General features: G+C 41.0%; 1 protein-coding gene across 1 annotated transcript in view; it reads left to right on the forward strand.

Annotated features, from left to right (window-relative positions):
- Window positions 1–319: 319 nt before the first annotated feature.
- The window catches only part of LOC311133514 (regulating synaptic membrane exocytosis protein 4-like), a gene marked incomplete at both ends in the record, with an annotated part of 59,733 nt that continues 34,440 nt past the window's right edge, over window positions 320–25,612 (forward strand). Inside the window, one exon of the mRNA XM_084167018.1 lies at window positions 320–416. Within this exon, the coding sequence (XP_084023144.1) occupies window positions 320–416 (97 nt within the window). The remainder of the gene's footprint in view (window positions 417–25,612) is intronic.

The raw sequence follows: 25,612 nt of genomic DNA on the forward strand, positions 1-25,612 counted from the left end.
TCTCATTCTAGGACAGCATTGCTCCTCTCCTCAGCGACTACCCTCGGAGCGGACACTCCCACAACACACCAGGACACCCCAGTCTGACCAAACAAAAGTTGTGGAAACCTATCAACTTTGGAGAGAAGCCTATCTATACGGGCGGATTTACGGTGACCTTCCAGTGCAGAGAGAGAGCGAAAGAAAGGGGGGGATATTTTTGTCTCTGCTGGTGGGTCTGTGAAAGTCTGTCAAGACGCCGCGTGCCGTGCTCCGCGTGAAGAATGCCCAGGCGAGGATGGCCAAGCCAGCTGAACCGGCGCCCACACCGGGGCTCTACATGGAGCGCTCGCAGAGTCGGATCAGCCTGTCGGCCTCCTTCGAGGCCCTGGCCATCTACTTCCCCTGTATGAACTCTTTTGATGAGGACGATGTCGGTAAGCAGCCTAAAGATGCTAGCAGCAGCTTCCTCATTCACTACTGCCATCCCATCTATCTTCACTGCTCGTGGGCTGCTCATAGTAGCTCATAGTTGGTGTGACAAGTTGGTAGACAAGGTTGTGAAAGTTTGTGAGAGGAGCATGGTTATGCATGTCGGTATCCGTCTCTTGAACTCAATTCAAGTGTATTTGTGAGTCTTATGGTTTAGAGGTGGTTTGCATGTCTGATAAACCGTTTGGGAAGTTGTTTTGGAGCATAGTGAATATAGCTTCTGATCAAATGTTGCCACCATGTAATTTTAAGTGTGTAATAGATTTGCAAATGCAGATGGCTGATGGGTGACTGTTAACAGCTCCAAAAGGAACATTATAGGTATCACCCAACTTGATAAATTGCAAATATTAGAACTGCCATTTTAATGTGAAGCTTTGAGCACAAAGCAATTCAGTCTCTCTCTGAGAAATGATTTATCCAGCCCAATCTCATTATAAAGGTCTGGATGCATAAGCACAACTATTCCCATGACTGCTGCCAGCACACACACACACACACACACACACACACACACACACACACACACACACACACACACACACACACACACACACACACACACACACACACACACACACACACACACACACACACACACACACACACACAAAAGTTGGCTACTTGACCTACTGTAATCAGAAGGACACATGCAAAAGAGAGTAGTATTTCTGTGTCTGTGTGCGCAATTGAAATGCTAATTCCTTTGCGATTTGACAAACTGCACTACTCAAGTTCAACACCCACTGATTACAGGTTCATTTCTCCTCTGTTGAGTTGAGCCGCAAATATGCCTTCATCATTTCACTTCTCATTCAATCCATCACTGTCATTATATTTAGGCTGATCCGGTGCACATTGCCAGCCAACTGTGTGCAGGTGAGGTGAATTGATTGTGAGATCACTACTGTCGCTGAGCATGTTTCCATCTCATCTCTTCCTCTCTCTTTTCGCTGTCTATGTTCTATCTCCCCCTCTCTTTCACTGTCTCCATTACCCCCTCTATTTCTCTGTCTACATCTCCCCTTCTCCCATTCTCTTTCATTGTATATCTCAATCTCTATCATCTCCTCGGTTTTATGTCTCTATCTCCCCCTCTCTTTCACTGTATGCAGTGCCATCAGAAAGTATTCATACCCCTTGACTTATTCCCCATTTTGTTGTGTTACAGCCTGAATTCAACATTTATCAAATTGCAAAAACATTATTTACGAGGAATTGAAAAACCTCCCTGGTCTTTGTGGTTGAATCTGTGTTTGAAATTCACTGCTCGACTGAGGGACCTTACAGATAATTATATTTGTGGGGTACAGAGATGAGGTAGTCATTCAAAAATCATGTTAAACACTATTATTGCACACAAAGTGAATCCACACAACTTATTATGTGACTTGGTAAGCACATTTTTACTCCTGAATTTATTTAGGCTTGCCATAACAAAGGGGTTGAATACATTTCAGCTTATCATTTTTTATTAATTTGCAAAAAAAATGAAAACATAATTCCACTTTGATGTTTTGATGAATCAATTTTTAAGTTAGGCTGTTACACAACAAAATTTGGAAACAGTCAAGGTGTGTAAATTCTTTCTGAAGACACTGTACAGGTATACAGTGGGGGGAAAAAGTATTTAGTCAGCCACCAATTGTGCAAGTTCTCCCACTTAAAAAGATGAGAGAGGCCTGTAATTTTCATCATAGGTACAAGTCAACTATGACGGACAAAATTGAGATGTTCTTTTCCAGAAAATCACATTGTAGGATTTTTTATGAATTTATTTGCAAATTATGGTGGAAAATAAGTATTTGGTCACCTACAAACAAGCAAGATTTCTGGCTCTCACAGACCTGTAACCTCTTCTTTAAGAGGCTCCTCTGTCCTCCACTCGTTACCTGTATTAATGGCACCTGTTTGAACTTGTTATCAGTATAAAAGACACCTGTCCACAACCTCAAACAGTCACACTCCAAACTCCACTATGGCCAAGACCAAATAGCTGTCAAAGGACACCAGAAACAAAATTGTAGACCTGCACCAGGCTGGGAAGACTGAATATATAATAGGTAAGCAGCTTGGTTTCAAGAAATCAACTGTGGGAGCAATTATTAGGAAATTATTAAAAAATCCTTCTACCCCCCCCCCCCCCCCCTAAAAATTGTAAAGTGGTTATCCCACTGGCTATAGGGTGAACGCACCAATTGGTGAGTCGCTCTGGATAAGAGCGTCTGCTAAATGACGTAAATGTGCCCTTGAGCAAGGCACTTAACCCTAATTGCTCCTGTAAGTCGCTCTGGATAAGAGCGTCTGCTAAATGACTAAAATGTAAAATGTAAATGTAAAATGTAAATGGAAGACATACAAGACCACTGATAATCTCCCTCGATCTGGGGCTCCACGCAAGATCTCACCCCGTGGAGTCAAAATGATCACAAGAACGGTGAGCAAAAATCACAGAACCACACGGGGGGACCTAGTGAATGACCTGCAGAGAGCTGGGACCAAAGTAACAAAGCCTACCATCAGTAACACACTACGCCGCCAGGGACTCAAATCCTGCAGTGCCAGACGTGTCCCCCTGCTTAAGCCAGTACATGTCCAGGCCCATCTGAAGATTGCTAGAGTGCATTTGGATGATCCAGAAGAGGATTGGGAGAATGTCATATGGTCAGATGAAACCAAAATATAACTTTTTGGTAAAAACTCAACTCGTCGTGTTTGGAGGACAAAGAATGCTGAGTTGCATCCAAAGAACACCATACCTACTGTGAAGCATGGGGGTGGAAACATCATGCTTTGGGGCTGTTTTTCTGCAAAGGGACCAGGACGACTGATCCGTGTAAAGAAAAGAATGAATGGGGCCATGTATCGTGAGATTTTTAGTGAAAACCTCCTTCCATCAGCAAAGGCATTGAAGATTAAACGTGGCTGGGTCTTTCAGCATGACAATGATCCCAAACACACCGCCCGGGCAACGAAGGAGTGGCTTCGTAAGAAGCATTTCAAGGTCCTGGAGTGGCCTAGCCAGTCTCCAGATCTCAACCCCATAGAAAATCTTTGGAGGGAGTTGAAAGTCCGTGTTGCCCAGCGACAGCCCCAAAACATCACTGCTCTAGAAGAGATCTGCATGGAGGAATGGGCCAAAATACCAGCAACAGTGTGTGAAAACCTTGTGAAGACTTACAGAAAACATTTGACCTGTGTCATTGCCAACAAAGGGTATATAACAAAGTATTGAGAAACTTATTGACCAAATACTTATTTTCCACCATAATTTGCAAATAAATTCATAAAAAATCCTACAATGTGATTTTCTGGATTTTTTTTCCTCATTTTGTCTGTCATAGTTGACGTGTACCTATGATGAAAATTACAGGCCTCTCTCATCTTTTTAAGTGGGAGAACTTGCACAATTGGTGGCTGACAAAATATTTTTTCCCCCACTGTATCTGTATATGTCTCTATCTCCTCATCTCCCTTTTCTGACTGTCAGCCTGTGGGCGTCTGCATGAGACAAAGCGCTACCAGGCCAGACATCACATCTCCCCAGCGACCACCTCACCTCCAACAGTAACAACACATCAGACTGGACCTCCATGACAGGCTCTAGCTCTACGTACAGTCAGAAGAGTCACACACAGCAGCCCGTTGCCACAGATCTATCACAGATAGAAATCGCTGGATTTCATCATCAGCCCTTTCATGCTAACATGTCATTACACTCAATTAGACGGCTGATGTTTCATTATATGATCGAATCCTTGCATGTATAGTTACAACCCATGGTCACTGATCTACGTATGTAGCCTACATGTATTATATGTATGTCTATACATGTCTAAGTGGTTATCCCACTGGCTATAAGGTGAATGCACCAATTTGTAAGTCGCTCTGGATAAGAGCGTCTGCTAAATGACGTAAATGTAAATGTAAATGTCTATCTCAGGATCTCATCAGCTTTCCATAACTCGCATCTCATTAGACTTAGTCTTGTCAGACAGCAGACATTTTCATCATGGTCATTTCCTTGCGTGTACATTAAGAATCACCGGAATGGAATGAAGCAGGTGAGCATATGGTAGTGATGCTACTGTGAAGCTAATGCTGGCAGAATTCGTGGCTGTGGCCATAGTGTAGTGGACCTAGTGGTGCTTGGAGCCAGAGGGGAGGATTATTGCCTGTTGAGACATGTACTGGCACTCAGCCTTGATTACAGCTCGAAGACCGTCACTGACCCTTGTCACCATGTCTCAGCCAGGGGAAGAAGTGAATGTATATGAATATACTGCATTTGGGAATATATTTGGGGCCCAATTGATTATGAGCACTATTTCAATGCCAAAAGTGAGGAAAATTGGGGAAGAAATAGAAACAGAGTGATGGAGGAAATTAAAAAGTAATGGAAAGAATCCTGTTTCATAATAGTAGATACTGTCATATAGATGCAGTGCTATAAGCCATTTCATATGGATGAGGGATGTTTCTAAATCCACAGAATCTGTCAAATCTGGTTTGACAGAAAATGAAAACAGCATCTCTAAATATCTACAAACTAACCTAAAACAGGAGTTGAAGAACGCTGTGACGTTTCTAACAGAACAATTGGATGAAACAACAGTAAAAACCAACAACATTGGACTAATTAAGGAATAACCCCGGGGCACCCTCCTAGTAATACCTACCATAAATCAATTTCTAAGAGGAGAAATTGGGCGCAAATATAGAAACAACACATATTGGTGAAAAAATGAATCAACTGTTGTCATATTGGTCCTGGTGATCTATGAATGTGCAGGTAATGGATGACAGAGCTATTAATTACACATCAGTTATATCCAGAGGAAACTGAACATTTTACGTTGATCAATCAGTCAGGTCTGAGCAGTGAAATGGCTGGAGGCTGCATAGTCAGGGCTAAAACATGGAGCAAAAAAGGTTCCCTTGGCGGCCATGTCGGAGAAACAACCCAGAAAAGTCACCAATAAAAAGTTTATTTGCAGAAAAGGAGGTCTATTCGGTGGTGAAAAGAGGCAATCCATTGAAGAACATACTGTACATTATATCTACTGATTCCTGTGATATTTTGCATCGCTTCGTTTTTCAGTGTTAGTAGAGTTGATTTCCTAAAGGGTGGGTTTAGAAATGAAATGCTCACTTAGATATCTAGTGATAGCGTTATTTACTGTTTGCCATTTGTGCATACAGTAAGCTTTGTTTAAATATACTCTGTAACACTTTGCATTAAGTTGTTCTTATATCTGTGTAGTATAGCTGTATTAACACTATTAACATTATTAACATGTTGGACTCTATGTATTTTGAAAGATGAGACGTTGAGGATTATAATAAATACTGCTTTGATGTCATACAAGCAAGCCAAACACCTGTGAGTTCAGATGTGCACTTCACATTTCCAGATCATTTACAGTGTCGACTTTTATGATCACTATGTTTGATGTACAGTTACAAGATGACATGGCGTCATACCCTGGGTTGTTCTGAACAGAATGAGCCTATGTTTGTCTATTATGAAGACAATTTGCCGCGGCACACGCACCTGAATGCACTCATGACTCCTTTCTGTTTCCCTGAATTGAATTGTAAAAAAGCTTAACATCATATTTTATAACTGAGCTAGTCATGTTGGCAATAGAGCAGGCTTTCAAATGATGCCTACCTGACCCAGATTGCAATTTATAATGGACCGTTTTTGGATTGTGTAAACAGCAACACTAATTGTGTGATGGCGGGGATGCAGGGTTGTGTTCCATTACAAGTGTGCTTGCTCTAGTTCCTCAACGGCACAGCTAGGAGAGCTCAAAAAAGTACATTATAGTTGAAGACTCTTCTTCATAAATGTGCATTAAAATTGCTTAGGAACTGTGCACACTTTGGAGAGGTGTGTGGCCACTTGGAGACACCAGTTAGTCCTCTCACTCAAACCCTTATAATTGTTTGTCTTATGTTACACCTACCCCACATTTTCCAGGAATATTCTTATCATGTTACTGAATGTATCCAGAGTCCTTTCAGATTTCGTTACCAACAAATGCGACGAAAAGTACAGTAAATGTAAAATGCACATAAAATCAACAGTGCAATGTTTGGATTCAGTCTTGTGTCAGGTGAACTGTTGTGTCCCCATAATCTCGAAACTGTTCCCTTACCATTGCTACCATGGTTACCCATATGCTTTTCATATTTATTCTGTAAAAAACATTTTAATTTAGCCCTATCCATATAGGCCAATTCCCACGAGTGTAAAGGGTTAACAGGGGGAATCCATATTAATGAACAGAACACAACAATCTTTCTTAGATTTTGCCACAAAAAATTATATTGAAAAAGTGTTTTAATGACTAGATTACTAATCTACCCCCTTCCCTGAAAATCCACCCATAGAGATGGATTGACAGCTCTGAAACCCTGCCAACTCTGTGACTATTACAAATATCCTGCTCGTCCCCTGACAATCCCACCCACAGTGATCTATGTGGCCAGGATAACGCATGACATTGAGAAAATGAAATAGTAAATGGGAGGAATAATATTGTTTTACACCAAATGGATTTGAATTAGAATTTTGTACTTGGTAGTTTAAGAAAAAGCATTTTTAAATAGCACATGAAGTTTCATCTTCTTTTTGTCACAAATAATGCAATCACAATAATGCAGTACAATTACAAATGTGAACTTTGATTTATCTTTTAACTATTTTCTTTCTAAATATGGCAGTGTAATATGTCAGGGCATTGAACAAGAACTATGAACTTGAAAATGCAAACTGGAGTTTTGCATTTCAATTTGGTAATTGATTATGTTCACATAAACATAATTTTGCAAACGTATTATAAATGTTTCATTATCAAATTAGCATTGTTTGGACAGCTATATAAATATCCATAACTTGCGGCCCTGAATCTGCAATAGAAATAATAAAATGTTGCTCAGGTAATATGGGTCATATTTGAACAGTTTAGGCTAGAGCAGGGTTCTCCAACCTTTTCTTTCATAAAAGCTATTTCATACTAAAACATGTTTTTGCAAGCTACTCATATACAGCTTGCAATGTTGTTATTGTGTAGGCCAAATTTGATGAATAAAAACAAAGAACAGCACTGCATACATAACTTAATTGTGTTAATGTTCTTAAAACCACACATTTTTTACAAAAATAATTTATACTGTAGCCTACATTGAGAATCTTGCCTTTTTAAGATGAGATAACATATTGGTTTGAACAAATTGGTAGCCTGCAGGACTAGGCTACTATCAATTAATTTCCAATTATTGTTAAATTGTCATTCTGTTTAATAGTGGCCTTTTGAACAACAACCACAGTGAGTAGGCTACATATCTTACAACCAATGGTGAAGAAACAGAATAATCATGATAATCATGAAAATACTCATTAATAGATGGCAAAAATGGAGAATGGTGTTAAATACCTGTAAACAGCTTGGGAGAAAAAATATTTCACAGAATTCATTACGTAATATTAGGTCTAATATCACTATCTACTGGCATGCTACTCATTGACAGCCTACGAGCTACTGGATAGGCAGTTTTCTGCTAAGGTGCAACCTTTGGTAGGCTGATGGAAGGCTACTCAGAGTCAGAGTCTGCACTACAGCGAATCAGACATGCTCATCATGGTCCTACAGGCAAAGTGAAATGATACAATGAATTTGCTGGTGGTGCACGCAGCTCAAATTATATGTAACAGCACCATTGGACCAACACCATCAATACAAATGTAACAACAGCACAGCAAAATAGATAAACCATTTTATTTTGCAGTTGCCTTTTCATTTTAAACACCAGTGGTGCAATTAGTGTTTTCTAACTGCACTTAACTTAAACAGTGGCACGCAGGAGGTAAGCAAAACTCTCCAGTGGTCAAAACCATTCATCTTGAGGCGACTGGAGGAGGGGGTGCAAAATGCAATCTGTTAATTATTATATCATATATAAAATTGACATATCTATATTATTACAGAATAGCTCAAAACCTTACAAATAATTAAAACTGACAGATTACCCAGTGGATCGTGATAATTTTCTGGTACATGCATTTGCACCCCTATTTTGAAAGTGAGGTGTGCAGCTGCTCCATTGGCTCCATTGCTCAGGTGCCTATGGTTATGCAGCAGATGGCTAAGTGCATCACTACTGCCTTCCTGACACCTAGAAGTATTGTCGTCCCGGAGACGGGTCAGTGATATTGATGGTGCTTCTTGGGTACCCTGTGTTACGGTGCGAAAGGTTGTGAGTTTGCGCCCTGTCACAGTGGTGCACCGTGCACTTGACTCAAATCACACAGTCGTGCTTCATCTGGCTGTTGGGGTTGCTGCTGGAGGAGGAGGTCAAAGTGGATGACTAAGTGCCATCCTGAGACCTAGAAGTACTGTCATCCTGAGTCAGTGGTAGTATATTAAAGATGCTTCTTGAGTTTGAAGTTTGACAGTTATCTCCATGTTCACTTCATAGCCTCATGGCATGAATGCATAACCTCTCTATTGGGTCCACAGCTCAACCAATGCCTCAATCACGCACGCACTCACGCTCACTCGCTCCCACGCATGCACGCACAGATAAATAGAAGAGAGGAGGTCGTCAAAGGTCAAGTATCTATTACCTTTCCTGAGGTCAGTGTCTCAGCTGTGTTCATAGGGTCCCATAATGGACTACTTGTAAGAAACGTGTTTTCAGATCCAACCCACAGCACAACTTGTTCCCAATATATTTAAAGTATCATCTTTTGCATCAAATGTTCGTGTTTACCACTTGTATTGACGCACTACTGAGGATCTATATGCCAAGCCTGTTTTCTAGCGCCTCCAGGAGAGGAACTGGGATCTATTGAAGAAAATCTCAGAACTTCCTATGCTTGTTAACACTCCCACACTGTCAAGCCTGGTTTGATGCTGCCTCTCAAAATACTATTGAGACTGAGAGAGGAATAGAGAGAGAGAATTAGAGAGAGAGAAAGAGAGGGAGAGCAAAAGAGACACTGTCTTTAGCAAATTAGTTCCCATACCCATGCACTTGCAGTCTGCATTGTTTAAGACAATGAGGAATTAAAGTTGTCAAGTTGTCATGTGCGTATAGGGGGTAAATATCCTTTGGTACCTAATGGACTTTGAATAAAAAAATATGTGTATCAATCTGAAGTTACACAGTGGCAATGTTACTTTTTTAGGCTTTATGAAGTGTATAATCCCTCCACAATTTATATAATCTATCACAATGTATGAGATTTAATCCTAGAGCAATCCTCTAAAAATGGCAAATCCATATGTAATTTACACAAATATGAGATTGATGAGATGAAGTAACCCTCTTAGCAATCAATTGATGTTCTCTTGTTAGCCATGTGAAACCCATTCATGCAGCTTGCCGGTCTCAACCCCTCCTCCTCCTCCCCCTCCTCCTCCTCCCCCTCCTCCTCCTCCTCCTCCTTTCCTCGCTTGCTTTGTTCCAGCTAATACAATGCTGTGGATATGCACAAACATGTGTTCTATGAAAGCAAGGTCTGTAAAGAACAACCACTGGTCTGACCTTTAAGCAAATATGTGCTACAGCTACAACTCCCCAATAGGAGCACGTTCAGCAGGGCAAAACTCTGTGTAACATTCATATATAAATATATGATGTAGAGCAAACATGCATTTTCATTTACATTTTAGTCATTTAGCAGACGCTCTTATCCAGAGCGACTTACAGTTAGTGAATAATTTTTTTTTTTATACTGGCCCCCCATGGGAATCGAACCCACAACCCTGGCGTTGCAAACGCCATGCTCCATCAACTGAGCTACATGCCTCTCTGACATGTAGAATGAGGAATCATGTTGGCCCTATTCATGACATTTCTATCTGCAATGTTCCACGTTTGCCTACTGAACGTGGCCCAGGACTGTGTGACAGACCTAAATCATATGTTTCTCTTGGAGGTCTATTAGGATGGCTGTTGGTTTTGTTTTAGGCATTTACATAACATGCTCTTATCAGCTTTGCAAAATGGGACTACTTAGGGCTTAACACAATGAGCCCATCCCAAACCCATTGGCCTTACTGTAGCATTGTTAGTAGGGTATTTGTGTCCTCCGCATCAATGTCAAATTTCATTTCTATTGTATTATGGGATGTAATTACTCATGAGATTTGATTTAGATGCCATTAACCGGCACGACTATATCACGTCAGACAAGTTACAACATAAATAGAGTTGCAAAGGTTGGGAAATTGTCATATTGTGCATTTGATGAGTTCCAAACAAGGGATTAGAGTATGTTTCATTAGAGACATCTGAAACCCTGTGTATATCCTTCTCTAATAGGGCATCAGGTGTGGGATTGCATATTCTGTTCAGTGACTTTCAAACCTCATGACCTGGGTCTTCTGATCAAACCATCGAACACAGAAGACACCCCAGAGGCAGTGTGGTCTATAGCAATACCCTTACCTCTGGCAGACCATTCCTTGAAATCATTAGGGATTGATGAGTTACAGGCACCACCAATCCATCACCTGTTTAATGGCTCATTAATTGAAGAGTGAGTAATGAAGTGCTATATGACGGCCCAATCAATGACCAGAATTATAAAGAGCATTGACGACTGGGGTTTTGGATCGATAACCCCCCAGGCGATAGGAATGGTACATTTAATTATATTAAAACATTAGAAAATATCCCTTTCACAAGCTATTCTCTATGGGAGGAAGAGCAGATACAGATGTTGATAGAGATAGGGATAAAATATGTTGTTTCTGATGCTTGAGATTTTGAAGATAACAAATACAATGTCCAGTTTCTTCAATTTAAAAAACAAGAATCTATCTCTTGAATCAGTATGGGATTATCACACCACAGGCATTTGCAAGGCCAGTGCCTGTCTTGCAGTGACGTGTATTCATGGATGCCAAGGAAAGCCAGGCAAATAAATACAAAAAATATATGATTAGGATCCCCATTAGCGACAGCTAGTCTTACTGGGGTCCGACACATAATGAAAAATACATTACAGACAAAATACTTTGTTTTCATAATTTTCCTTCAATTCACAAGTGCCTGAATCTCACAGGTGTTGTCCTGCAGTAGCTAGCTTGCTAAATCTGCCTTTTCCTAAGCCATGGATGGAGGTGGGGATTTGGACTTGTGGTTTTGTACAGGCCAGTGATTATGACGGCAATTCTGATCTAACCATAAATTCATATATTGTGCACTGGCCTGAGACGATTGAAGTTCAATATGTAGCCTAGATGTAGCCTACCTAGTAGGCTCACGTTAACTATCTGGCTAACTTAGCTGGTTAATTGTTGCCCATGCGAGGAAGTTAGGCTTGCAAGCATTTTATCTAGGTAGCCTACGACAACAAAAAACTAAAAAGTGTACTGTATGATAGAGCCATAGAACGTTTTGCCAACATGAAAGTGAGGAGGATGGCATTGGCGATCAACTAGTCTACAAGTAGTCTACACACACACACACACACACACACACACACACACACACACACACACACACACACACACACACACACACAACACACATACACGAGAGATGGAAACTCAAGTCTGAGACTCGGACTCGAGTCGCACATAAGTCACAAAGAAAATGACTTGCGACTTGACTTAGACTCGTGATCAATTGACTTGAGACTTGACTTGGACTCTAGATGAGAGACTCGTGAGCAATGCAAGTCAGTACTGGGATACGTTTTTGTTGTGCATTCTGTCAGATAACATTGAACAGGCGGCATTGTAACACAGAGAAAGTCGTTTAATACAGAGGGCTGAAAAGCGTTCTAGAACGTCTGTGTCATTTGTACGTCACTGTAGTACTACGGCTAAACAATTGTAATCAGCAACAATGTCATCAGGTGGTGAGGCTTTCATTATTACATTTGGTTACAAGAACCTGCAGTATAATGCCAGTGGCAAAAAACGAAATGCTGTTTGCAAAACTTGTGGAATTAACATTAAAGATGCTGGCGCAACTACATCTAACTTCATCCGACATTTGAAAACTCACATCGAAACGTCAGTTAGGCTAGCTAGCTAACAATGTTACAATGTGGTTAGACTAATAATAGATGGTTTAGCAGATGCCAGCTTGATATAGCTAGCTTTCTTGTGTGTCATCTTTTAGCTAACTGGAAATGTATTAATGTCAAATATTTCTCGAAAAGGTTAAGAGGTGGGTTGTCAGATAGCTAGGCCTACTTGTTAGCAGAGATTATTAAGTTACATCTCGGCGATATGCATATCACTCTGAGATTTAATATACTTTCTGTTGTAGCCTGGTCCTAGGAAGTCACTTAATATAAAACGATAGTTCAAAGCATGCAACTTCTTGGACATTTCTGCTGAAAAATCCCATAGACCATATATATTTGTTTGTGTCCTTGTACTTCTATCTCAAGTCAGCAACAACTATCCATCATGTTGTTCATATGCAGGTTCACTGAATACTGCAAAGCAAAGGTAGCCAGCGCAGGGACAGAAGGACAGAGCAGCATTGACTCATTCTTGACCACCACAGGTGTCCATGTGTACAGCCAGGGCCACCACAGGCAGAAGGCCATAACAGAGGCTATACTGCAAGACCTGATCATTTCCTGCAACCTGCCTATGTCCTTAGTGGACAACCCTTACTTTAGGCATTTCATGTCAGTGGTAGATGACAAATATAGACCAGTAAGTAGGCCCACGTTGACCAGGTGCCTGCATGACTTAACACTGAACAAAGAGGCTACAATCAAAAGTACCCCCTAAAAAAAAAATATTAAAAAAAAAATAAGAAGGGCCCTAGTGAAGACAGAATCAGTGTCTGTCACTGTAGATATATGGACTGACAGGACCATGAGGGGCTTCATGGCAGTAACGGCCCATTACATGGCCATAGAAGAGAAAAAAACTCCCTGACTGAAGTCAGTTCTGTTGAGCTGTGATAGATTCACAGGGTCACACACTGGGGAAAGAATCAGTGATACATTTGAAGTAATATGTGATAATTTTGGCATAAAACATCAATTAGATTATATCATATGAAATAGGCCTTCACAGTTTGTTTCCCCAAAGCAACCAAGGATCATGATGATTATGATGTGGATAACCCCAGCCTATGGGAAGAATTTGGTGAAGAGTACAATGCTGATGTTGAAGCTATCCAAACCAACTGCAGGCAACAGCGCTTACAGTGCTTTGCCCATTCATTACAACTGGTGATTAGAGATGCCCATTCATTACAACAACTGGTGATTATCACCAAGGGAATGGAGCCAGCTATTGGAGCTGGTGGACATTTTGGACCCTTTTGTCCAGGCCACCGAACTCACTCAGGGGGAGAAAGTGGTGACTCTCAGTGCTGCCCTTCCTTGTGTACTGTCACTCAACTATCATCTGCAGTCGTCACCTAGTCACCTAGTCAGTCTAGTAAAAGCACTGCAGCAGTCACTCAAACTCCGATTCCAGGGGGTGTTTGTGAATGTCAGAATTGAGCACTCGGATGAACAGGCAACAATGTTTTTTTCAGACCTTGTTTTGTCAGAGGCACGGAAAGTCACCGTTACGGAGAGCAGTAGTAGAGAAGAAAGAAGAACAACCACCTGCCAAAACCTCCAGACTGTTCTCTGGCGACCGCAACACGATCAGCAAGAAGAAAGGAGACATACAGTCATCTGTCAGAGCAGAGATTATTCGCTGCATTCAAGTATCTTCTGATGAAAATGATCCATGCGAAAGACTTTCCAAGGCGCAAACAGGTAGCAATGACAGTGCTGGTTGTGCCTGCCACCAGTGCACCAGTGGAGAGAGTGTTTAGTCATGGAGGCCTCATCATGCATCCTCATCGTGCCAGGCTCAGCGCAAGAACACTGACAAACTTGATCTTTCTGAAATGTAACCTGTCTGCAACAGAAATGTTCTCTGTCTTAGGGCACAGGACGTAATTTGCTACTTGTTACAGGAAATTGTGTTTCTGTTGTTAAGTGTCCAGGTCAGTAAGTATATTTTAGGTATATAGAACACTTTAGTAGTGCAGTTATTGAACAGTTGTCAGTCATTTTAGTTTACATTTATACTTGTCATTTATCTTCCCTCACTTACAGATTTTCTGTTTGTGTGACAGAATGAAGTGAAATATAGACAATGTCTGCCACAAAATACCATGCACTTTAAAATGTTATGTTTGCTTTTTTTTATATCCGGTACAGTTACTTTTATTAATGTAAACTGTCTACATTTTAAAGGAAGTTTATTTTGATTTAAATAGTGCCTGATGTGCTTTATTTCATACAAGCATGGACTAATGAACAAGGGAGTCTCTTCAAATAATTTACAAGGTTTATAGACCTAACCCACAGCAGGCAGACTTGAGACTTGACTTAGACTTGGCCCTAAAATACTTGAGACTTGACTTAGACTTGGCCCTAAAATACTTGAGACTTGACTTAGTCTTGGCCCTAAAAGACTTGAGACTTGACTTGGACTCTACCTCAAAGACTTGTGAACATCTCTGAAACACACACACACACACACACACACACACACACACACACACACACACACACACACACACACACACACACACACACACACACACACACACACACACACACACACACACACACACACACACACACACATACACACACATAAATCAGTACAGTGGACAGCCACATTATATTTAGGAACATTGATTGGACTAAATCGTTTTTGGTATCTTTAAGTTTGTTTTCACTGTATTAAGTTAAGCATATGTAGATAGCCTTGTTGATTTGATGATGTTGAAATGTTGAAGTTGAAATGGTGCTGGAATAGCTGAGGCAGTGCTCCTGTTGTCGTTGTGCTGACTTGTGGTAACTCTCTGCCGTAGTTCTAAATCAGTAGTTGTCGAAAACATTCAATTGCTTGACCATGCTGTAGGTCATGTAACTCTTTGTTACAAGCAATATTTGCTTTGTGGACTTCACTGGACAGATGTTGCTCTCCCGGTTTATAATGAAACAAAAAAACCGCCACTGTGTGGCTGTTGTCTTTTTGTTGTCTTGGCCTTATTGTATATCATGGTGGCATATGAACGAAGGGGTTATAGAGCCAACAACGCAATTATCACAACATAGGTTTTGCTTGGCTTCAGCAGTGATTTTACCCATGCACCGCTACTGCTGTCTTGTGAACCATTTAATAAGCAAAATGATCAGCAGGTGCTTTAAAAATACATATTCCCTTTCCCTGTTTCAAATTGATATGATAAATGAATTCAGCTAACTTAATCAATGTGCTCTATGTCATTTATATCCCCACACTAGGGACCTCTGTAATGAGACCTACTTGTGCATGTGCTACATTAGACTGGACTTCAAAGTTATCAATCTGGTTCAAATTGATGGGAAGGTACGTGCGTCATACGGTCCCAATTCTTGTCTTGATATGCAAACATTGTATCTGTAGATTGGTGGTTTCCTAGAGGCCTCTATGTAAAGACAAAGATAATCTCTTTTCATGCAAAAAAGCAGATGCTTGAAAACAAACCTGCACCAATGTTGAAATGACGAAATAAGGTATTCAGCTGAAAATGCATTGCTTTCTGAGTCTGTTTCTCAGTATACATTTGTTACAGTGAGTTGAAATGTATTTAAATACTGTATACATGATCCATTTGTTATATTACTGCTATGCTGAACAAAAATATAAACTCAACATGTAAAGTTTTGGTCCTATGTTTCATGAGCTGAAATAAAAGATCCCAGAAAATTCTCTCAAATTCTGTGCACCAATTTGTTTATATCCCTGTTAGTGAGCATTTCTCCTTTGCAAAGATAATCCATTCACCTGACAGGTGTGGCATATCAAGAAGCTGATTAAACAGCATGATCATTACACAGGTGCACCTTGTGCTGGGGACAATAAAAGGCCACTCTAAAATATGCAGTTTTGTCACATAACACAATGCCACAGATATCTCAAGTTTTGAGGGAGTGTGCAATTGGCATGCTGATTGCAGGACTGTCCAACAGAGCTGTTGCCAGATAATTGAATGTTCATAGACCAGTACGCATATAAAATTGTACCAAGAATATTTGTTATGATGAGATATCAATAAGCCTGTGTATTTTACTTCAATTTAGAGCACTGTGTTTAATAGCAAGTAATTTATTATATTATTTGCAACAGAACAGGTCTCTGTGTTCAGGGTTTATTGACCGTTTATTGGCCCTTTCTATGGTATATAAATTCTTATTACATTTCAACCTTGCAAGATCCATTATAGTCCTACCTGCTGTGCATAACACTATTGTTCAGCTGTATCTTGCTGGAAAGGTGAAATAGTGTTAAACTCTAAGAGAATATAAGTAAGACATAATGATGCTTCTCTAAAATGTTAACAGGGTTAAGACATTTTCAAAGCCACGGGACACAATTTCAGAATGTCTTTGGTTCGTTCTCCCACAGCAACAACATCCTTTTTCATTCTTCTTGTGGCAGAATGTCCTTTTTCAGACATAGCTTTAGAGATGTTGTTACTGTAGGACTGCATGCTGCTCATTGCTTTTATATAATACGCTCAGGTTGATATGGATTCAGACAGTATAAACAGGTAGTATATGAAATGTGTCTAAGATTAAGGATTTGAATGCTGAACATGATTCTATTCCCATTGTTAATGGGTGTAATTCGGTTACCTGCAGACAAGATGCGTATCAATGCACAATTATTTGAAACCAGTCTTTGAGTAACCCCAATATGCCAATGTTTAATTTCCCAGTGAACAGCATGAAAATAGCAATGTTCTGGGTCACATTTGAGCAATATAAAAACCAAAACCCTGACACCCCCTACTGGAGTTGCTATGTAAGACTGGGCCATGTACAGATATCACAGTTATTTTACATGCAGCAAATGATCAAATCTCAATAGTATGATTATTACATGAAAGTCTATGGGCCAATAATATGTATCTTTGGGCAACGTGTCCATAGCGTTCAGTACTGTACTGCATGGCTGTGAGGCCATGGCACAGTACAAAGTTAACATGGAGACATAGACTAGGATGACCTGCAACTGATACTGCACTCTGTCTGCTCCACCAGGCTGTAAAAAGGGGACATTTTCCTGCCTTAATAATAGATTGACCATGTCAAAGACTTTATGTCAAGCCTGTTGGAGCACTCTATCAAAAAGTGCCTCTTACCTCCCATGAGGTAAAATAGAAGGATTAGGACATTTACTGTACTCATATCTGAGATAGATGGATACCGCAGAATCTGTTGGATATCGAGTTGTTTATTTATTTTTGATCAAGATATATGTTTCCCCGAAGAAAATCCTGCATTGAAGGATTTGTCCTTGCTAAAATGATGTCACCTCACTGCAGTCTTTCAATTGCCCTTATTCTGAGAAATGTTAGGTAGGTGAGGCTACTACTCTGAAAATCTGATTCTATGTGCTGTATTTACTGAGAATTAGAAATTGAAAACCCTTCTACCTTTGGCTCTATATCTTGCTATAGTACTTTGCATAACGGCAAGGTAGGCAATTTATTATTACCTTGACATTATGAACCCTTCAGGTTCCTCTTCATTCATTGTTATGCATTGGAGGACAGGAATAACGTTGAATTGTTCCAACTCACAGAGATCTCATAACATTATGAATGACATTTAGCAGGCCGAGCCTTTACTGTAAATAATGTGGCTGTGTGGCTGGCACTTGCTGTACAACAGTTCTGTCCGTCTGTAGATTTCCATATAAAGGTTTTGCACTGCTGTATATCAACAACTTCATTTGGAAAAATTCTCCCTATGAGTTAAGGAATACTGCCTTTTGGAAAATCAAAGCCCTGTTTTCAAATTTTGCTAGTGTGTTTGCAGTTGGAGGCTAAATCAAGGATATGATTCATGAGCTGGTATGTGGAGCAAACATTATCCTGTTATTGATATAGCCTAGTATGATATAGTGTTGTTTTGGGGTTTTGATAAGGAGGTTTGGGTTGAGGTTTGAATGTAACATTTACACTTCACATTTCAAATAGACTTCGATGTAGGCTAAATCCTTACACAGTAAACAAGATCATATGTGAAATGGACAGATGCACATTATTAACCTCAAATTACCCAATGAGACAACCAATCGACCCTTGCCACACAGGAACAAACTGATTAAATCTGTTTTTTTTTACGTAATTTGTAAACACATTGTGATGTGGAATCTACGTGAAAAGACATTGGATTTTAAAATAGTCATTGTTGTTTTAAGGGTGGAATTTCCACCACACTATTAGGTCATCATGGTAACCAATTTTCAACATAGACAAACCTTGTATAAAATATATTGAATTTGTATGTTTGAAACAACTTCAGATCTTCAACGTAATATCCACTATAAGAAAAAAAAAACTATAGGCTGGGCAGCACCTCCTACTGGAGAGTTGATCTATCTACAGCTACCCTTTGGTCTCCCATCCAGAGTTTTAACCAAGCCCAGCTTTCATATTTGTAACTGACTATTACCAATGTGCAATCCTGAGAATGATTGTTGAGCGATCTCCACTTAATAGATTCACTGTTGCTTTCAAAGTCATTCCAAAGGTTAGGGTTAACAGAGCAAATTAAATGTAACCATACATTATCAATCATATATGTGACCGACCGGCTCGATTCGGTCTTATGTAGCAGAATTTGTTTATTTCGTTGTTTTTTTTACATTGGGTAAAAGTAGAGACTCAGAGCTAGAAAATGGTATATCATACACTACAGTTGAGGAACAATGGGAAAGTCATTCTTCTTTGAAAGTTGATAAACTTGTAACCTCACTTTTGAGAAAATGGCCGTTGAATGTTTTGGTACGTACTGGAGAGCTCTTCTTTGTCTACACCCATTCAGCATAGTTCACACACTCATATATATATATATATATATATATATGTATATATATATATATATAATTACATATGCATACATACATACACATACATACATACATACATATACATACACATATGAATACATACATATACATACATACAACATACACATAAATACATATACAGTTGAAGTCGGAAGTTTACATACATCTTAGCCAAATACATTTAAACTCAGTTTTTCACAATTCCTGACATTTAATCCTACTACAAATTCCCTGTTTTAGGTCAGTTAGGATCACCACTTTATTTTAAGAATGTGAAATGTCAGAATAATAGCAGAGAGAATGTTACGATCGTCGTAAGAACCGGACCAAGGCGCAGCGTGATAGGCGTACATCTTTTAATGAGTACTTTAACACCAACAACAAAACAACAAAACGATACGTGAAGTCTAACAGGTTCACCAACACAAACCTATACAGATCAAGATCCCACCAATAACTGTGCAAAACAGGCTGCCTAAGTATGGTTCCCAATCAGAGACAACGAGCAACAGCTGCCTCTGATCGGGAACCACCCTGGCCAACATAGATCTAAACGATCTATAATAAACACATAGAAACTACAACATAGAAACTAACACCCTGGCTCAACATAAAAGAGTCCCCAGAGCCAGGGCGTGACAGTACCCCCCCCAAAGGCGCGGACTGCGACCGCGCCAACTAAACCCAACAGGGGAGGGGCCGGGTGGGCATTCCGCCTTGGAGGCGGATCCGGCTCCGGGCGTGACCACCACTCTCTCTCTCGCCCTCGTGGTCTGGCCCTGCTGGCCGGAGCTGGACTGAACACCGGTGGAGCGGATTGCTCTGGCTCCGGCGTGGAGCAGCTGACTGGTGCCGGACCAGGCACAGGTGGAACAGGCACGGACCGTGCCGGACTGACGACGCGCACCACTGGCTTGGTGCGGGGAGCGGGAACGGGCCGGACCGGGCTGACGACATGCACCACTGGCTTGGTGCGGGGAGCAGGAACGGGCCGGACCGGGCTGACGACGCGCACCACTGGCTTGGTGCGGGGAGCAGGAACAGGCCGGACCGGGCTGGCGACGCGCACCACTGGCTTGGTGCGGGGAGCAGGAACAGGCCGGACCGGGCTGGCGACGCGCACCACTGGCTTGGTGCGGGGAGCAGAAACAGGCCGAACCGGGCTGGCGAAGCGCACCACTAGCTTGGTGCGGGGAGCAGGAACGGGCCAGACCGGGCTGGCGACGCGCTCCACAGGCTTGGTGCGAGGGGCAGGAACAGGCCGGGCAGGGCCGGCGACGCGCACCACAGGCTAGGTGCGAGGGACAGGAACAGGCCGGACCGGGCTGGCGACGCGCACCACAGGCTTTGTGCGGGGATCAGGAACGGGCCGGACCGGACTGGTAACACACCCCAGTACCTCTCGCCGTGCCTCTACACTCTCCTTCCCCCTCATGACCAATGGCCCCCGTAACCTGGTGGCCTCGTCTCCTAGTCCACAAACTCGCCCTGTAGCTGCCTCCAGCAGCCCCGTCGTCCATGCCGTGTGCCCCCCCAAAAAAATGTCTTAGGGTTGCCTCTCGCCTGTCCGACGACGGCACGGTTGGCGCCGTACCTCCTCTCTCGCCAGGGCTTTAACTTTTGCCCATGGCCCTTTGCCCGCGAACATGTCCTCCCAAGACCACCATTCGCCCACCTGGGACATCGCCAACTTCTCCAGTTCCTTTCCCGGTGTTTGCTCCTGAACACGCTGCTTGGTCCTTCTTTGGTGGGATCTTCTGTCACGATCGTCGTAAGAACCGGACCAAGGCGCAGCGTGATAGGCATACATCTTTTAATGAGTACTTTAACACCAACAACAAAATTGGTGATTTATTTCAGCTTTTATTTCTTTCATCACATTCCCAGTGGGTCAGAAGTTTACATACACTCAATTAGTATTTGGTAGCATTGCCTTTAAATTGTTTAACTTGGGTCAAATGTTTCGGGTAGCCTTCCACAAGCTTCCCACAATAAGTTGGGTGAATTTTGGCCCACTCCTCCTGACAGAGCTGGTGTAACTGAGTCAGGTTTGTAGGCCTCCTTGCTCGCACACGCTTTTTCAGTTCTGCCCACAAATGCTCTATAGGATTGAGGTCAGGGCTTTGTGATGGCCACTCCAATACCTTGACTTTGTTGTCCTTAAGCCATTTTGCCACAACTTTGGAAGTATGCTTGGGGTCATTGTCCATTTGGAAGACCCATTTGCGACCAAGCTTTAATTTCCTGACTGATACTAATTGAGTGTATGTAAACTTCTGACCCACTGGGAATGTGATGAAAGAAATAAAAGCTGAAATAAATCATTCTCTCTACTATTATTCTGACATTTCACATTCTTAAAATAAAGTGGTGATCCTAACTGACCTAAGACAGGGAATATTTACTAGGATTAAAAATCAGGAATTGTGAAAAACTGAGTTTAAATGTATTTGGCTAAGGTGTATGTAAACTTCCGACTTCAACTGTATATGTATTTATATGTATGTATGTATGTATGTATATGTATGTATTCATATGTGTATGTATATGTGTGTATGTATGTATGTGTATGTATGTACAGTGGGGAGAACAAGTATTTGATACACTGCCGATTTTGCAGGTTTTCCTACTTACAAAGCATGTAGAGGTCTGTAATTTTTATCATAGGTACACTTAAACTGTGAGAGACGGAATCTAAAACAAAAATCCAGAAAATCACATTGGCTGATTTTTAAGTAATTAATTTGCATTTTATTACATGACATAAGTATTTGATCACCTACCAACCAGTAAGAATTCCGGCTCTCACAGACCTGTTAGTTTTTCTTTAAGAAGCCCTCCTGTTCTCCACTCATTACCTGTATTAACTGCACCTGTTTGAACTCGTTACCTGTATAAAAGACACCTGTCCACACACTCAATCAAACAGACTCCAACCTCTCCACAATGGCCAAGACCAGAGAGCTGTGTAAGGACATCAGGGATACAATTGTAGACCTGCACAAGGCTGGGATGGGCTACAGGACAATAGGCAAGCAGCTTGGTGAGAAGGCAACAACTGTTGGCGCAATTATTAGAAAATGGAAGAAGTTCAAGATGACGGTCAATCATCCTCGGTCTGGGGCTCCATGCAAGATCTCACCTCGTGGGGCATCAATGATCATGAGGAAGGTGAGGGATCAGCCCAGAACTACATGGCAGGACCTGGTCAATGACCTGAAGAGAGCTGGGACCACAGTCTCAAAGAAAACCATTAGTAACACACTACGCCGTCATGGATTAAAATCCTGCAGCGCACGCAAGGTCCCCCTGCTCAAGCCAGCGCATGTCCAGGCCCGTCTGAAGTTTGCCAATGACCATCTGGATGATCCAGAGGAGGAATGGGAGAAGGTCATGTGGTCTGATGAGACAAAAATAGAGCTTTTTGGTCTAAACTCCACTCGCCGTGTTTGGAGGAAGAAGAAGGATGAGTACAACCCCAAGAACACCATCCAACCTTGAAGCATAGAGGTGGAAACATCATTCTTTGGGGATGCTTTTCTGCAAAGGGGACAGGACGACTGCACCGTATTGAGGGGAGGATGGATGGGGCCATGTATCGCGAGATCTTGGCCAACAACCTCCTTCCCTCAGTAAGAGCATTGAAGATAGGTCGTGGCTGGCTCTTGCAGCAAGACAACGACCCGAAACACACAGCCAGGGCAACTAAGGAGTGGCTCCCTAAGAAGCATCTCAAGGTCCTGGATTGGCGTAGCCAGTCATCAGACCTGAACCCAATAGAAAATCTTTGGAGGGAGCTGAAAGTCAGTATTGCCCAGCGACAGCCCCGAAACCTGAAGAATCTGGAGAAGGTCTGTATGGAGGAGTGGGCCAAAATCCCTGCTGCAGTGTGTGCAAACCTGGTCAAGACCTACAGGAAACATATGATCTTTGTAATTGCAAACAAAGGTTTCTGTACCAAATATTAAGTTCTGCTTTTCTGATGTATCAAATACTTATGTCATGCAATAAAATGCAAATTAATTACTTAAAAATCATACAATGTGATTTTCTGGATTTTTGTTTTAGATTCCGTCTCTCACAGTTGAAGTGTACCTATGATAAACATTACAGACCTCTACGTGCTTTGTAAGTAGGAAAACCTGCAAAATCGGCAGTGTATCAAATACTTGTTCTCCCCACTGTATGTATGCATATGTAATTTTGGGTCCATGGCTAGGAAACTCCCCAGACCTTAATCCCATTGAGAACTTGTGGTCGATCCTCAAGAGGCGGGTGGACAAACAAAAACCCACAAATTCTGACAAACTCCAAGCATTGATTATACAAGAATGGGCTGCCATCAGTCAGGATGTGGCCCAGAAGTTAATTGACAGCATGCCAGGGCGGATTGCAGAGGTCTTGAAATAGAAGGGTCAACAATGCAAATATTGACTCTTTGCATAAACGTAATGTAATTGTCAATAAAAGCCTTTGATACTTATGGAATGCTTGTAATTATACTTCAGTATACCATAGTAGCATCTGACAAAAATATCTCATAACACTGAAGCAGCGAACTTTGTGAAGACCAATACTTGTGTCATTCTCAAAACTTTTGACCACGACTGTACTGTACATATTCCTATTTTTAAACATATTTTCCTTTATTACTTTTCTAATTCTACCACACCTCCCCTAATTGGAGTAAACTAGTGAACAACAACGCTTAGGCCTCTACTTCCAGTTTATACATACTATATACATTTAATGGACAGTCTATTTTACAATAGTTCTATTTAGTTTGTTTTTACTCCTGTCCTTCCTCTACCCTCAACCTCTCCCATCTATTTCTGATGTCCATCCGGTTTGATTTCTATATGCCATATCTTTCAAACTGTGCTCTTTCACAAAAGTTCTTAACCTACAACCTATATACATTTTACGGACACAGAATGTTTTACATTAGTTATGTTGTTGTTATTAGTTGTTATTAGTCCCAACCTTCCGCTCCATTCAACCCCTCCCATCTATCTCTTAACACCATCCATATTGGATTTCTACTTGCCTTATATTTTTCAACTGTGCTGTGATGTTTCACAAAAGTTCTGAACCTTTCTATTCTCATTGTTTCTACAGATTGTAAATTGAAAAATGTTTTTTGGGCTAAAAGTATTATTATATTATTGATCGATTGACTATGACTTTTCAGATCACCCAGTAGTGCTATCTACAGGGTTAGCTCAAGGTAAATATTACAATTCTTCAGCCATTCCTGGACCTGTGACCAAAAACAAGCTACATATGGACAGTACCAAAACAAATTATCTAATGATTCTGTCTCTTCGCATGAAAATCTGCAGAGCTGGGAAGGTTGTATCCCCCATATAAATAACATTCTATTGGTTGCAAGAATTTTTTGAATCGGCATTGTTTTACATATCAGTTCATAAACCATGTGCCATGGAATTTGTACGTCACAAATCTCTTCCCAACTGTTTAGTAATCTATATGGCACGGCTGTCAATTTTTTGGTCCTGAAATGAAACTGGTATACTTTTTTATTTATCACAATTTTCTTTAACCAATTATGGTCTTTAATGCAGGGCCGACAGACAAGTTCCTTACTTTTTCCCTCTTCCACTTCCTTTTCCATTTTTGCGGTAATGCTACAATTAGTTGATTGTAATTTTGGGTAGAGCAGATATTTCCATATGTTTTTGTTAGCTGCATGTGTGACATAACTCCACCAGTCCTACCTATGATATCATTTAGGAAGATTATACATTTTTTAAATTATTCAATAAATAATGGATTTTTATCAATTCGTTTATTTGAGTTTAACCACAGTATTTGTTGTATTATTTGTTCTGTCGTTTCTGGTTGATGAAATTGAAATTGCAACCAACTTTCTATGGCTTGTTTAAGAAATAGTGATATTTGGGAGATTATTTCCTTTTCAAATAACTGAAAGTGAGAGGTTGTAATCTGAATAAAGGGGAAAAGGCTATTCTTGAACATAGGGTGAGACATTCTTACTCATTTGCTAGAGAACCAGTTCAGATTTAAGTATAACTTTTGTATGACTGAAGCCTTTAGTGAGAGGTCTAATGCTTTAATATTTAATAATTTCTGCCCTCCAAATTCATATTCATTATATAAATAGGCCCATTTAATTTTGTCTGGCTTGCCGTTCCAAATAAAATGGAAGAAAATGTTCTCATATAATTTAAAAAACTGTTCGCTAGAAG

Source organism: Coregonus lavaretus (genome assembly GCF_964263955.1).
Source record: "Coregonus lavaretus genome assembly, chromosome: 8".
Classification (NCBI taxonomy): domain Eukaryota; kingdom Metazoa; phylum Chordata; class Actinopteri; order Salmoniformes; family Salmonidae; genus Coregonus; species Coregonus lavaretus.